Below are 12745 nucleotides of genomic sequence, written 5' to 3' on the forward strand. Positions count from 1 at the left end.
TCCCCACAGAAGACATTGTGGTTTGCGGCCGCTCTTGCTCGTCTTCTTGCAGCATCGCTCGTTGTCAGTTAGCTCTGTCATTACCCAGCCACCCGTATGCGTTACAAATACCTCATCCTCCCAGCTGCTCATCACCGCGCTTTTTAATTGCAGGTTCCACTGACTAGAAATGGCGATGAGGCTTTGGCCAGCTGCTCGGAAGACAAATAACACTAATTACAGATGAGTCATTAGAATCAGTTGTGGATCATAAACACAAACCGAGGAGGCCCAGCGGTGTCCCAGTCAAGTAAAGTCCACGGAAAGCGTTAGACCAGGATTCATTTTGGCAGGTTGTTTACTCAAGTCACTTTGAAGCTGACAAAATGTCAGTATTTCACCTTCAGTTTCCCTCAATTGACTTTATTCCGAGCATGGATTTGGAAACAATGGCAATGCTTTGCTGTTCTTTCCAATGGATGTTCCACCAGTCCTGTTGGGACCTCTGATCCATGGTGTGTTGGAAAAGCCCTGCAGCGTTTGCTTGTCTTGCTACTGTATGTGTTTAGTCTGGTGAACATCAGAAGGGCGAGGACACACGAGGAGCAGCAGCAAACCGAACTCTGAGGCCGGGGGTCAGAAGAATCAAAGTTCACACACAAACAGACCGTTATTTTCTTAATCCTAAATACCAGAGCAAAGCATTCAACATAATGTACTAGTGTAGTAAAAGCCGTCATTAAGAGCAACCTGTCCACTCAACCAGATCTGGAGGACATTTAGGACAAAGTCAAGAGAGGCACTGAGATTCTCCTGAATGCTATTCCTTCTTTATCTATTACGCTAAAACATAACAAAGATTAGATAAGGTTAGATAATGAAGAAAATTGCCCTCAACCCAACATAAGTAATTAAAAAAAATCTTTCATTTGTAGATATTTAAAAATGTATGTTAACATTTACCAAATGTGATTATTTTTTTATTGTAGAGTTAAATAGTGACCTTTACTTTATGCCACTCCAAATCCACGAAATAGTTTTTTGCTTCCCTTCATCATCAGCCTATTGATGTTTGTATTGCATGGTCTGTATTAGTGGATTGACATTTCTCAGTTGTCATGGAGATGGGTTTAAGGAGTACCAATTGATTTGGTAAACAGCACAGATTTGCTACAATAAAGGATCAGTAGGAAGTTAACACTGTCCTTAAAACTGGAGTTAAGGTTTCCTTAAAATAAAACTAGTTGCACTTGAAGCTAAACCGCACATAAGACCTTATCAATCAAAATTTGACTTAAAACTTAAGGTAGCTCCTTTGGCTCTATTTTAACCGCAACAGGGCCAAGTGAATGACAGTAAAAACAGGAAATGAGTGAATTCCGAGATTAGGACAGCCCAATACGGCTAATGATGAGCAAAGTATTTTAAAATTGGACATGCAGTCAATTCAGGATGTTCTGAATGTCTAGAGTTTGATCACTACTCTATGCAGTTGTGCTCTTCCAGCCACTTTGCTAAAATGATTACTCTATGACTTTATGCTCCGGGATGTTTCCCATCAGTAATAGGTGAGATCCTTAATGTCCACAGGTCAACGATGTGCTGAGTCATTCATTGCAATTTCCTCCCACATTGTTTGTTTTGTTATTTACTTACTTTTAGTAGGGCTTTGTGATTTATTTTATTGTATTCCTCCAGAAGAGTAATCGTTTCCTCCTTTGACCAATTAGTTATTTTTCTCCTCTGCCATTATTTTTACTATCTGACTAGAGGCCAGCTTTTGAGACAATAACAGGTATCACACTAAGCAACGGTCATAACATCTCTTAAATTCCGTTTACTAAGGCACATTTTTAAAGGATTATATAAACCCCCTTAAATAAGTCCCAAAATGATTAGGAAATTGAGCTTTAAGTGTCATGCGTAATTTAAGTGCCACCTGCCCCTAGAATTGAGTTAGCTACTTTGAAGTTGTCCAGTGTTTGAGAGTTTTCACATTATAGATGGAGATTGTATAGATTTGGCATACAATCCCTGCAGTTGCTTTTGTTTTTTTCTAAACCCTGTCACTAGGAGGTTCCATCAAACAGACCACTGTGTTTGAATAATGCAAGACCTCTCTATCTCTATAAGCCTCAAATTGTCCAGATGTACATTGTTGCACATTGTGTTCCCTTTTCACTTTAAATCTATATCTTGAGAAAGGGTTTTGTACTTTCTTTTTTTTTTTTTTTTCAAAAGTGATTTTTTTTTCAGTCAGAACTCTAAGAAAAGAGTCAAAATTCAAACAAATTATAATATTATTTTCCTGAAAATCTCCGTATTTTGAGAAAAAAAGTACTGGCTCTGATCTAAGAAAGCTGACTTTCTTTCTCAGAACTTCGTCAGATCTCCAAAATAATGTTATATGTGGCCCTTTCCCTGTTCTGTAGTTTTAGGAATTACAAAAAGGATAAACATTTACTACTTTCGTATTAATTGTAAGTGCAATCTCATTCTTCCTCTTTCCTTAACTGAGTAATAATCAAATGTTGGGTTGTCAGTGAGTGAACTCTGCATCCTCAGCAGTGAAAACAGAGGTGAGTTGGCTCCTGAACTGGCGTGACCCGCTGACCCCTGCTGACCCGCCGCTCATCACCGGTGCTAATGAAGAGAAAAGAGGTGGGGGGGGAGGGGGAAATGTCGGCATGTGACTCCACAAACATACCCAGCCGCTTCCTGTCTCCTCCACAGCCCTCAGACGAGTCAGGTTTCACCGCTGAAGGTGAGAAACAGCAGGCCAACGTATGCACCCCACCATACAAACAACACATCCAGTATACACATGGAGGGGTTGATTGTTACTACACTTTGTCTATTTGTGTCAGTAGATTTCTCCTAAAGTTAAAGTAAGTGTTAGTAAGCGTCATCTGCATATTCAAACATCAATTATTAGAAACTTGTAATACAAAGTTGTCATGATGTAAATTATCAACTCAGTATGTTTCATAAAAATGTCTGAGTAAAATGTTAACCCTAATCACCTGCCGTTTGCACAATGGATATCATTTTACAGTATTTTCTCAAAACATTTTCTTCGAGTTTTAAAATCTCCACTTACATCGTAGCACTTGCATATCATTAATGGCCTTATTTATGAACTTTTTATTCCTAAAAACTTGACATTATTCTTTTTTTTACGCCTATGTTTGAGATGTAGGACCCACTTGAAAACAAGATGGTTCATTTCAAGGGGTTTATCCTAAACTAATACATTTCAGTATAATGTAAATAACCAAATAGATATCTAAAATCACCTCTGTAAAAACCTTTGACTGTAATTTGTCACAAAAATGGAACAAGAATTTTAAACCTGTTTAGATTTGTGTTTAGGAAACACTTATTAGTACAAATGAGTACATACTCAATAAGATACCTCATCATTTTCAAACATAACATTCCGGAAAACTGCTTCAACACATTTCTGTCTTAATATGAACTTTGGAGTCTCATAGTGATATCTATTTGTTAAAAAGTGTGAACCGTTATTGATTAAGCCGGATACATGCGTGTGTTGGTTTTATACCAATGACCCACCAGGAGGATGTTATCATAAAACCGCTCTCCTGGTGATGCAGATGTGAGAGCAGTGACTCACTCACCTTGTACCAGGAATATTAATGACCATCGATTACTGTTTATGTGTTTTGTTTGTGTATTTGTTTATTCTTCTCTGTAATGCCTCAAAAACTGTTCCTGCTGAGATGACATCTTCCCGCTCACACCGTCCTCTGAACTGTTTCACAAACTGTAATTATCATTTGGCTAGCATCACCGACGCTAAAGTTAGACATTTTCCATCTTTGTGGACACTTGGATGTAATAATCAGCGCTGACATGGCTTCAGTTTGTACCCTTCTTAGCCAATTTACTGTGAAAAGCAGCAGATAATGTCAGAGGAGGAAGACAGGGAGGATGGTGATTTATTCAGGAAACAGAGAATAAAGCCATTTATATAATATCATCCTCAGCAGTTGGTCTACATCTTTGTGTTAAAGTGTGTTTTTCAGATGAGACCAGATGGACAAAAGACAATTCCTTCTTCAAGGTTTAGAGCCAAGTGTCTCAAAGAAACTGACCCATTCCTGTACATATTATTCAATGTTGTGTTCACATTGCAGGCCTAATAGCATTAAGTATTGAGTGTAAGTCCATATTTTTTATTATAATTATTCATTATTTATGCCTTAATATCAAACCCAAATATCAATTGGAACGGCAGCATGGCAAGTTTGTCATGGAAGACACCTTAATTACCCACAATACCCCTCAGAGGATTTAAACTGAAGCATCTGCACAAACATGAATGTCTAACAGTCTTGATGCCTCTGCATTACAGGAGTCTTAGTGTTAGTATGACAGGCTTTATTTTTGAAAGGTCTTTACATAGAGCGTACCTGTTTTCCTGGATCATGCAGACGGATGCAGGATGCATTTCAGTTCCAGTGTGCTGCACACAGGACAACTTCCCTTGAGTCTTTGCACTGAGACTTTTTTGTGAAGGGTGTTGCATAATGCCCTGCATTAACTTGTATTGTTTACTTTGGGACAGCAGATTAAATTACAAGACATGAGAAAAAACTGTTTCCACAACCAAAACCACATGACAGCTGTGACTGTCCGCATGGCAACAACATCGGATTAAAGTTTCACTAGTTTCTTAGTGGCACAAAGATACATACATGTAAGCATTACATCTTGAAGAGGAAAAAAGCACCCTGATGGGGGGGGCGGGGGGGGCTTCTGAGCAGGATCAGAGTCTTAGGGACTCTGAATATATGATAGAAAAAAAGCAAAGTCAGAGTGGACCTGGAGGAAAAGACCAGAACCTCTGCTGTCTCCTTTCACCCGGGCTCTGCAGGTTCCTCTGAACTCTGACGGACCCTCACTGCCTGCATGAGGCTTGATCCGTTAGCAAATCGCTCTCGTGGTGTATCTGTCAATATGTGTGCACACACCAAAGCTAATTCATACATGTTCACTGCATACAGCAATTAAGAGGATTCTCTTGAAATCACGTCCTCTATACGTGCATTCAGCCTCTCTTTCTGCATGTTAAACGTCAAATAAGGATTTGAAAACGCATAAACCTAGTCACCTTAATTAAGATTAGCACAAACATAATATCATTTGAGAACATTTGGAATATGCCATGTGTAAAATAATTAAAAGTCCACATTGTCAAGAAGATAACAACTTATTTTAAAATAAATAGGATGTACATGAAGATTTCTCTTTTCATGACCAATAATAACTACTATAGTTTAATTTAATAATAGTTATCATTAAAACACACCTTATTTGATCCATTCTACTAACACACAATGACAGAAATAAAGAACAAGGTCAATATTTGAGATGCCACTATGACACACACACACACACACACACACACACACACACACACACACACACACACACACACACACACACACACACACACACACAGGAAGTGCAGTCACACCGTGGTATAAGCCTAACCTTCAGATTTCTATTTTTTATACTGAACCAGACGAACACAGAATAGTGTTTGAGTGTAAACCTTTACTTTATTCCCTTTTTACTGCAAATTAAAGTTTTGTAGCTTTTTCCGTCTGATTTTACGGGAAACATCTGGATCCCTCGCACCGCTGGAGCAGTGGCCCCGGGTGATTCTGTGCCGCTCAGCTGTGAGGGCCCGGCATAATGAGCAGGTATCAAACAGGGCTCCTATGGATCAGCCGGTCCGGGGAGGAGGACTGAGCAACAGCATCCAGGACCACCGGGCCAATGATCATGACAAATACACCCTCTTATTACTCAGACAGTGACTATAGGAAAACACATCTGATTCTACTGAAATTAGTGAACTTAACCAGCGTTATGGGTTTGTCACTGTAACGCAGGCAGGAAGGACCTTGACACACATGAAGCAGCAGGATCAGCATTAGTCACAGAGATCACACATACACATAAATCATTCATACACATAAATCACTCATACACATAAATCACTCAATTTAAAAAATCATGACCCTTGAACATGGGCGTGACGCTGTGTGATAAAAGATAGGGGACACAGGGGGTCAGAAAATGTTGAAATAGTCTTCAACATATTCAATGTTAGGTGATGTAAGGGCTGGATCAGTGTGAGGTTAGAGTAAAGAAGTGCAAAGATCAGGAAAAAGTGCATGCATTATTTTTGGTAATTTTGATAGTTATATCATGATTATTATAATGTTAGCATATAACAAAGCACCTTCAAATAATCTATATCTACATTTTATTTTAGAGGAAATAAACCTTCCTGTGAGTGAATATGTTTTCACATTTAGCTTTTTCTGATTTCCTTTCAGATATTATACTTTCAAAAATATATAGCCTTATGTTACAATACCTGTGCTCTTATTTTGAAAGAGCCATCGCTGCATCAAGTAAATTATACTTAGACTGTAAACGTGTAAAGAGAACATTTCCTATATATTGGATGATTTTCAAATGTTTAGATTTCTTTATATATATATATATATATATATATATATATATATATCTTTTTTACATATTATACTTTTTTTTTAAAGGCCTCCTATGCCCTTAAAATGGGCATAGCTGATGACCACTAAGTTAAATAAAAGGATAGAATGCATGACTTCCTTTCAGATCATCACTGATTAACCACTTCAGAGAATTTTAACAGGAAGAAGGCATAAGAAAGTCTATAAAACGGTCATATGCAGCACAGAGTGTGTGTGTTGACCCTGATAAATAAGTGTATATTGTGGCTTTAGTACATCAGCTGCAGGTGCTTCCCTTCAAACCTCGCTGACCTTGAGGAAATCACAGCCATCATTCTCCTACACACATTGACACTTGGAGAAAACAATAGTGTGCTATTTGGCTTTTATTATCTCCTGAATATTTTTCATTTGAAATGTTTTCCCAACGGTGGAAAGTAACAAAGTAAATGTACGCTTTCATTTTTAAAATGACTTTACTCAAGTATTACCATTCATACTTGCTTGTACTCTATCTCATAGGTAAATATTATAATTTTACAATTTTATATTTATAATTTTATAATTTAAGAGGTACAATTGTGAATTGTATTACAAGAAGTTTTCGCAAAGCAACTTTGACAATCTAATAATGTCAAGTATATAATAATATATCACATTTAAGGGATTTCCCCCCCCCCCCCCCGCCCCCCGCCTGTTAGCTAGTAGATCCCCTCCAGTTAAAGTGAAAGGGCCATGTTTGCTTTGCTGGTGATAAAATGATTAAGCTATTGAGAGCAGAGATTGAGCTGAAAAAGCAACAGAGTCAGCCTAGCATTTAGCAGCCCCGCGCTAACAATGACCTCCTTTCAGCCTTCAGATTGCATCTAACCACGTCTGGGAAAGCGAGATGTAAACAATTGTAATGTTTTAAGAGTGAGCGGGACAGATTCAAAGGAATTTCTTCAGTCCACCGTTTCCTGCCTGTTTTAGAGCTGAGAGTTATTGTCCTTATCTGGGCTGCTGGGGCTCCCTGCTCGTTAAAGCCATCGCCATTTGAAATGATTACTCGTTATTTAAGCGGACACGCCGTTTATATGGCTGAGTTTGAAACTGGCTCGAATTTCCTCCACTTTTAATGAAGCTGTATTTTTTTATGGTCGTTCTTTTTTCTTTTTTTTCTTCGGTATTTTCCTTCCATACAAAGAGGAAAGGGGGAAAAAGGGTAACGTTCCCACACCCAGAAGTGACACAAATGTGTTGTTGGTAATTATTTTCCTAATTTAGCAACCCCTTGGAATAGAATTTTTTTTCCATCATATCTTTCCTTTCAAAATAATGTCCTGTATGCAAAGTCATTTTTTCAGTTGGACGAAATAATCGATCTTTTTCACTATCGACTTGTATTGAAATTGACCGGCAACGTGCAGAAATACACTGAAATATCACAATTGATCAGCCGAATTACATGCTATATTGTTCTAACCTAATGTAATATAAACAAATCCACCATATTTCGTTCAAAAATATGTATTTTAATAAATAAGCAAAAACAATAATGTACATTGGACGGAGTTCAGAGTTTTGCTGAAGAAAGTCGATAAAATAAATCCATGCAGCAAAATACTCTAAAAATTGCATTGGTCCCTTAACAGGCTATAGGCGTACTTACACAGGTATGTACAATTATGCATTTATGTATTTTTTATAATTTGGCTTAAAGTCTTTGACAAAAAAAAAAAATATATATATCCTTCTAGAAACACGGTTACATGGTGGCTTCTGTTGAAATGCAGGCCGAGATATGCGCTGTAACATCTCATTGCCCCCCGATCTCTTTCTGCCAGAAACAGCTCCAGACAGTCAACAGCGGTGTGATGGATGCGCACGCACACACACGCGCACACACACACACACACACACACACACACACACACACACACACACACACACACACGCGCGCGCGCGCGCACACACACACACACACACACACACACACACACACACACACACACACACACACACACACACACTGCGCACAGGGTTTGTAGTTGTGGGTCACGTCTCTCGGCCGTGCCTTTGAGGTCCATGAGTTCTTCAATAATCCCTTTATTCTTCATACAGAAGTAAACAGTCTGTGATGGAGAAAGAGACACAAGTAATTATTACAATGGAAAATATAAATCGAAACCAACTAGATTTACGCAATTATTTATTTGTGTTTATGTCTAAAGCTGGTGTTTTTTTAGAGCTGCACTGGCTCGTTTAGCATGTGGGAAGTCATTAATGAATCAATTATTAGCCACCGAGCTGAGTAGAACCATATGGCGAGAGAAAAGCAGGAACATTTTATATTTGAATGAAGTACAGCTGCAGTGAAATAAAGAACACCACAGTTTATCTGGCTTTCAGTTGGAAACACCTGAGTAAATGAACGCGTTTTCATTTCGCTGTGGATTAGCGGACAGTCCTAAAGCAATAAAATCTAATTCCTCGGAGCAACATTAATCCAAGAGCCAAATTGGTAAATGCTATTTACAAGCCTTTTTTCATATTTATGAATAAGATCATTTTGATACTTGTTTCCTATTCTAATCCAGGCAATACTATCAAAAATACGTAGGCTATTCCTAGAGGGTTTCATTTCTGTTTTTGCCACATATTTTGAGAAGAAACCAACCTAAGTCTTTTATAATGGGCTAAACTACACGTCTCCATGCTTTGTTATTTTCTTTACATTCCACAGAGGTCAATTAAACCCAAAAAAAAGACCCTCAAATGTACTGTGCTTACAGGAATCACTGTAATGAAGCTTATGGGTCCCACCCACGGCACCGGGTTTAATTTATAAGACAACAAAGCCTCTCTGATGGCAGTCTACTAACTACATGAGAACCAAACAAACCCTGCCCCTGCTTATTCTAACCCATCGTGTTGTTTGGTGTCACCTACTGTACTGTGTGCCATTTCCCTGGGAAGCTTGATTCTTACCAATAAGCTTTAAATAACAAATATGCCTTTGTGTTGAAACTGCCATTGCTGCATCAAATAAATTAGTAAATAACTCTAATGTACAATTTCCCGAGAATTGACCGAATGAAACATGTCATGATGTTATAACTTAGATCTTTAAACAAATACAATTGAATCGCAATACCTTTACTTTGAAAGAGCCATTTGAAGTCAAACGAATCAAACTGACACAAAAAGACAATTTGTCGAGAAATGATAAGATGAAACACGTCATGATGTTGTTATATAGATCTTAAAATAAATAGCTTAATTATACTTCCACGGCCATTGTTTTTGAAAAAACTAGCTGTGTCTAATAAATTAATTAATGTAATAAAGTCATGTCTTTGAAAAGATAATTTCGTTAGAATTGACTAAATGAAACATGTCATGATGTTATAATTTAGATCTTTAAATGAAAAGCCTTATAGGCTACATTACAATACCTGTGCTTTTATTTTGAAAGAGCCATCGTTGCGTCAAATAAATCATATTTGGGTATAATAAACCTAAGCTAACCTATAAAAGACAACTTCCTGAGAATGTATAAAGTCGTGTTATAATAGGATATTATTGCTGGCTGCTTGACTTTGATTTTGTTTTTCCTTTTTACGTTAATTTCAATCAAATCAGCAACCTAAGTGTCCTCTCAGCTGCCAAAGTTCCTGCTGCACCACTGCTCTCACGACATTATCAAACCAGGCCGCAAATCTGCAAAATATTGTGCACTGAGCCCTGCCTGTTATAGCTGGATTCTGTTTTTTATTGTCTTGCACTGGCTTGAACTTGCATGTCCAGCCGAGCTGCCCATTCCTGCGGTCTGCGCGCAGGAAAGCACTCTATTGTGGATATAAATTACCCGTGGTGGCACTACAGCTGCGTTTCGGTGTTTTTTTTCCCCTTTTACCCCACTCATTACGAAATTCTGTTAAAAGGGATTGAGTATGGGATTAAGTGCAAACGTCCCAACTGGCTGATTTAATGCGTTTCTGCTCAGAAAATAGAACGTGTTGTCATTTTTTGGTCAGCAAGGCTTATTATAAATGTGTAAAACCAAAACTATTTGTATTAATCCTGATACTTCCCCTATCCTACTCCTTTGTTCTCATACTTGAGTGTATTCAAATGTTACTCTATTAACTGTATGTAAACTATAACTATATTTTTGGGTTTAACTTGAATCTATCCACGTTGAACTGATGGGTCTGTTTTCCGGTGGTCACCCAGCAGGCCTCGCGCACACAGCAGCATCCGGATTAGGACGCAGAGTGAGGCGCTGGAGAGATGCTGAGGCCTCCGTGTGAATTCTGTCACTCACATAACAAGCGCGCGCAGCACAGGCGAGCTTTTGGACATGTGGATTTGAAGTTTTGGCGCACAGGTGTTGCACACGAACGTTTTAGGTATTTATGGATGGAAAAAGTCCCTTTCATTAGATAACAATCTTGAAGTCTCGGTCATATTCAATTGTGCTAGCCCACATTATACCTTTCAATCATTATTTAATATTTATTCCAATATTTTTCTTAGGACTCTCCTTATTTTTGGCACTTTCAAAGTCTGCTCATTCTAAAGCTATTGATATGTAATATTAATATGAGACCATCTTTGCTCCAGGTTGTGGTACCCACCCTTTTGGCAGTGTAAGTGAAGCCCCTCCGGCTGCTAGTGAGATGCTGACATAGACCAGGCTCCCTCCATCCTCCACACGGAGAACGCGTAACTGAGTCTTTCGTGCGCGACATAGCTGCAGCTGGACATCTTCTGGTCCATCTCGTCACTCTGCAGCACCTGACAGAGGAAGTCGATGTACCTGGAGGCCAGCTTCAGCGTCTGGATCTTGCTCAGCTTGTCCGAGGGCAGCGTGGGGATGATTTTACGCAAAGACGAAAAGGCCCCGTTCAGAGACTGAGTTCGCTGCCTCTCCCGGACGTTGGCCAGGCACCTCTGGTTCTGCAGATCCTCGAAGGACTGGTTGCTGTCCGGACTTGCCTTCTTGACCCGCTTCACGGGACCCGGGCTGCTGCCGCTACTGTCCTCGCTGCCCTTCTTGCTGTGTCTCTTCTTCGCCGGGAAGCTCTTCTGCTGTCTGTCCAGCTCCTCCTCGCTGGTCACCAGACTATCCACAGGGGAGACCGGAGAACTGGAGCCCTCTTCCATTTCTCTTTTGAAGAAATGCAGGGATAGAGCAGAAAACACGCCGTCCACCTTTGAAGCTGGGTTAAAGAAAATGTAGATATCCGTTAAGACGAGAGGATGATATTCTCGCTCTTTGCGCCTCTCGCTGTGAAGAAAAACTGCTTTCAAACTGGATGTTGGCACGCTTTCCTCACGCATGAACTTTTTTCCTTAAAAGTTTTTGGAAACTTCATCCCGGTTTCAGATGCTAAATAGGTTTGGGAGTAGAAGGGGTGGGGCTTTCAGGGCGGAGGGGGAGCCATAGCGCGCGTCCTGGTCCGCTAATAAGCATGCAGCCAGGGTTTCATGTGTCTGATTGAGACACAGATTGGAGCTGCGGGATATGTCAGATCTTTATATATATTTACGCACAGTCAGAGCCAGTGATGTCTTTGTCTATTTTAATGGGCGATACCACTATTAATCCAATAATTAATTATGGGTTGTGTAACTACCAACAGTTCTAAATTAAGATTTTTAATATCTTAGAAATATTGTATTAATTATTATTATTATTATTGTTGTTGTTGTTGTTGTTGTTGTTGTTGTTGTTGTTGTTATTATTATTATTATTACTATTATTATGTAATATGATTTCTCACTTGCAAGATGTTTTTTTCAATCAAATACCATTTGATTGGACACCAGGCATTATTTATTCAATTGGCCTGATTATCTTTTTATTTATTTTTGTATTCATTCATTTATTTATTCATTTATTCACTCATTCATTCATTTATTTATTTTATTTTATTTAATTTTTAATTTAGCAGGGACAGTGCACATCCATGAATATTGCTTTACATGTCATATTATTCCCTAAAAAAATAAATTTCTCAAATAAATATAAAGATTGAGGGCGTGTATTAAAGTAAAACATGTTGAGCAATGCGAGCCAATAAAACATATCGAATCAAATACTGTAAAAAAATAATAATAAAAAATCTATGAAGTTTGCAATAGTCCAGCCATTATTTGCAGGCATTTCCATCCATTTACAGTAAACATGTTTCCCTCCTCAGTGGAGTGTGTGCTCTTTGGAGAGCGATTTACGCACAAATGCG

At 38.7% G+C, this 12745-nt stretch overlaps 1 protein-coding gene across 1 annotated transcript; it reads right to left on the bottom strand.

Moving 5' to 3' along the window:
* Positions 1 to 8053: 8053 nt before the first annotated feature.
* On the bottom strand, positions 8054 to 12020 carry LOC307030239 (twist-related protein 2-like). The gene is made up of 2 exons (XM_079666553.1): positions 11135 to 12020; positions 8054 to 8626 (listed from the first exon to the last, which is right to left on the bottom strand). Exon 1 carries the CDS (start codon positions 11838 to 11840, stop codon positions 11169 to 11171), a length of 672 nt encoding a protein of 223 aa, XP_079522679.1. The 5' UTR covers positions 11841 to 12020; the 3' UTR covers positions 8054 to 8626; positions 11135 to 11168.
* Between the last annotated feature and the right edge of the window lie 725 nt (positions 12021 to 12745).

This window comes from Notothenia rossii (assembly GCF_949606895.1).
Source record: "Notothenia rossii genome assembly, chromosome: 2".
Classification (NCBI taxonomy): Eukaryota; Metazoa; Chordata; class Actinopteri; order Perciformes; family Nototheniidae; genus Notothenia; species Notothenia rossii.

Excerpts from the sequence above, each read along its gene's own strand:
- LOC307030239 (XM_079666553.1), bottom strand. The coding sequence starts at position 11,840 with ATGCGTGAGGAAAGCGTGCCAACATCCAGTTTGAAAGCAGTTTTTCTT.